The following is a 3775-nucleotide window of genomic DNA, read 5'->3' on the forward strand; positions in this document are numbered from 1 at the left end:
CACCCTGTCACACCCCGGGTGAATCCCTACCGAAAAATTTCGACAACATCTCTCCTGTACCGGTGACAATCTGGAGCTCACATACATACAAAACACATCAGCCACATGCGGTTGGAATATATACACAAAAGTAACAACAACCACGCGGTTAATATTCACAGCCTCCCGGCTGGATAAAAGAAATGAAAACAATCACGCAGCTAATATGCATCCCACACGGCTATATCAAAAGCACAGCAGAGAAAACGAAGAGGAAACCCACAAATGCAAAAGTCCACAAAAAAAAAAACATCATAGATACAAGTTCACAATACACATATCAAAACATAGTTAGTTCTCACAACTCTAAATCCAACGAGTATGAAATGCAAATAATAAGAAACTAAAATAAAAAAAAGTCCTCAGATATGATGTGGGAAGTGAGATCGGCCAGCCACATACTCTAAGCAACTCCATATCATCTACCTACCACCTGAAATCAACATAGTATAGACGGGGTGGTGAGTACAAGGAACTCAGCGGGTATAGACAGATTAAAGCATGAATTACATAATGATATATGAATCAAAGAATACAGTCTCCATAAGTAAAGAATAGAATCATGCTGTCAAGAATATAACACATCTAGCCATATCTGATACAACAACGGTATATGAATGAACCTGACATAATGAATGCATATACCATAAGTGTACATACCCGACCAGAATCAATACCATGATACCATGATCCGTAAACTCACCGAATCAGCAACAAATCTACTCGCGACACTTGTGCAATATATATACAACTGCATATACATGTAAAATAAATGACATGTATGAAGTATGACACCCAAATGCAGCATACATAGCTGAAACAAGTTCAACATCTCACAATCACATGCAACTAGTAACTACTAGGTATGTATGCAAATATATCTCCACAAATGCACCACGCATCATATGCAAATGTGTATGCATACTCCATGGTTACCCCCGTCACCTCTCTAGACACCACGACCCCTGTATGGCCGAGAGGCTTGGATCTGTGATGACTGTACTACCCTCCAACCCACTATAGAGTGGTCGAGGCGGACAGTCCGCTAGTAGTTATCTAACTACATAGCATCAGGGTCCCTGACTGCTCACAACGCCGGACATCACAAGCCTCGTGACCGGGTGGCACGACAGAACAAGCGACAACTGCTCCAGCTACCACTACCCACGAGTGGCCGAGTGTGCGGCGCTATACCAAGATAACTGACGAGTCTCTCCTCCATAAAGTGAGAAAATAATCGTCAGTATGTAATGAATGATGAACATGATGTGAATAATCACAATAAAAACCGGTCATCATCAATGCAACCACCTAAACCTCATAAACACCTCCAATAACCACCACATACATCTACACATACCTCCATGCAAATGGAATGTCAATCATGTAATACCCACAACACGTACCGATCACAGTATAGACAAGTATAACCAACATATATCCAATCTACAGACATCCCTATAACACTCTACATGTGTATATACAATAGAGTTTCAGATAACAAGAATCGAGACTATATCGAATTAAACTAGATTATATAAAAGGTCAAACAAAAGTGACAAGCAGGAAAGAAACAAATAAATAGATTTAAGGAATGCAACCTAATTATCCAAAAATAACTATGCTTTAAAGTTTAAAGATCTAAATAGAAATTAGGGAAGAAATACCTGCCTCGAGATATCTCGTATCAACAGAACCACCTGCGTCATGTAGCACGTCGTCGATCAAAGTCCTGTAGCACATAAACAATTTAATGTAATTATATGTACACACTACAAATAGGTGAATTGCCTATAAATAAATAACCAACTTGAAAGTAATATCTAACCATGGTTACTACTCCCTTCCATTGGTAAGACTAGATTCAACTTCAAAATAGCTTAACCCATCCAAGAACTAAATTCCCATTAGTTCCTTAATCATCATCCAACCTCCCCTTATTACCTAAAACAATGCAACACTAAACACCCATAATCACCTTAGATTAGGTTTATTCACACCCAAAGCCTCTAATTACCCAACATAAAAGTCTTATCACTGTTAACTAATCCCGATCAAGTCAATCCACAGAAATTCTAGTGAAACAACACACTAAAACTTCTAACACCTAAACAACCCAATTCTTGTTGCTTCTGCTATTGATCCAGATCAAACAATACAGATATTCCATTGTTAACAACCTATTGGATTCCTGGATCGATCAAGAGAAAAGAACAAGAACCAAATAGTGCATTAATTCCCTACAAACAAAAAACTACATATTGCATCTTCACCGGCCGGATCAAGAAGAAAGAACAGTAAGAATTCACCAAGACAATCTGTTAACAACAATAACAAACTGATCTCATTACCTCTTCTTCTTCTTCTGTTGGAGACAATCACAAATCTGATGGAGAAAGTGATCCTTAACAGAGCTGTGGTGGCTGGAAGTAAAACACCAATATCTGCTTCCCAGAAAAACCACCCGAATCAACACTAGAAAGAGGATCTGAAGCTCGAATTCACGACCGAAATCAACCGCTTACCTCCAAAAATCATGGCTAGGGCATGATCTGTTCTTGCTGACAATCAGAGAAGGAGATCGGGAAGAAGATAGTGGTTGTTACCTTACCCAATCGGTAGATGCTGGCCAAATCCAACGTCGATGCCCTCGATTCCCTTCCGACAACAGGCGAAATCAACGGATCAGAGATCTATCGCTGCTGTTCGTCGAGACCAGAGAAGAGGGAAAGGTCGAGAAGAAGAAGGGTTCTGTTGTAGTTATCCCCTTCCTCTCAACGCTCCATGATCCACTCCTCGCAAGTGGCACCAAGAGAAGAATAAATCTTCGGTCTTGGTCGCGGTCGCGTGAAGTCGGAAGTCGCGAGGAACAGAGGAAGAATAGAGGAGAAAGTCGGGGGAAAAAGAAAGGGTTTTGGTGTTTTATAGCGAGGTTAATCCCAACCTTAGGTTAGCTTAATTAAAACCTAAGTTTAACCTTAATCAATTCCCACTTAATTTGGGTATTCCAAACATGCCTCTATCCAGCCCCACCGATATATCCCTCAAAACGAGTCATACGGACTCCGTTTAAATCCAGAAGAATTTCTAATAATTCCTAAAAATTTTGTATATCTTACATTCTCCCCCACTAACAAAAATTTGGTCCCCGAATTTACCACTACCTCATAAAAGCAAGAAGTAGTAGATAAACTTATTCTAGTTACTGAAATAAACTTAACTCACCTTCAGTAAACAGGTGTGGGTAACTAGCTTGCATCTTATCTTCCAACTCCCAAGTGGCTTCTTCATCTGAATGGTACCGCCATCCGACCTTGACCAGTCGAATTGTCTTGTTCCGCAACTGGCGTTCTTTGCAGTCCAAAATCCGAACTGGAATCTCCTCATAAGATATATCTGGCTGAAGTACAACTGATACATCTATGAGAATATGCGAAGGGTGTGGTACGTATCTCCTCAACATAGACACATGGAATACATCATGCACCCCGGTAAGTGATGGTGATAGCGCCAGTCGATATGCCACCTCACCTATCCTCTCGAGAATCTGAAAGGGTCCAATATAGCGAGGTGCTAACTTACCCTTCAACCCAAACCTTTTTACTCCTTTTGTAGGGGATACCCGTAAGAATACATAATCACCAACAGAAAACTCTAAAGGTCTCCGTCTCCGATCCACATAACTCTTTTGCCTATCCTGAGCTTCTGACAACCTGCGCTTGATAGTACGAACCAT

The 3775-nt window shown here is 40.5% G+C and overlaps 1 protein-coding gene across 1 annotated transcript; it reads right to left on the minus strand.

The window, feature by feature from the left end:
• Positions 1-1954: 1954 nt before the first annotated feature.
• LOC121979496 lies at positions 1955-3775 on the minus strand. Its single transcript, XM_042531484.1, has 3 exons — positions 3265-3775; positions 2391-2483; positions 1955-1983 (listed from the first exon to the last, which is right to left on the minus strand). The coding sequence occupies exons 1-3, from the start codon at positions 3773-3775 to the stop codon at positions 1955-1957; spliced, it is 633 nt and encodes a 210-aa protein (XP_042387418.1).

Source organism: Zingiber officinale, chromosome 5A, assembly GCF_018446385.1.
Source record: "Zingiber officinale cultivar Zhangliang chromosome 5A, Zo_v1.1, whole genome shotgun sequence".
NCBI classification, from domain to species: Eukaryota; Viridiplantae; Streptophyta; class Magnoliopsida; order Zingiberales; family Zingiberaceae; genus Zingiber; species Zingiber officinale.

Excerpts from the sequence above, each read along its gene's own strand:
- LOC121979496 (XM_042531484.1), bottom strand. The coding sequence starts at position 3,775 with ATGGTTCGTACTATCAAGCGCAGGTTGTCAGAAGCTCAGGATAGGCAA. Across the intron at positions 2,484-3,264 it reads CCCACACCTGTTTACTGAAG|ATATTGGTGTTTTACTTCCA; the intron begins GTGAGTTAAGTT and ends TCTGGGAAGCAG. Across the intron at positions 1,984-2,390 it reads CAACAGAAGAAGAAGAAGAG|GTAATAAGGGGAGGTTGGAT; the intron begins GTAATGAGATCA and ends GCATTGTTTTAG.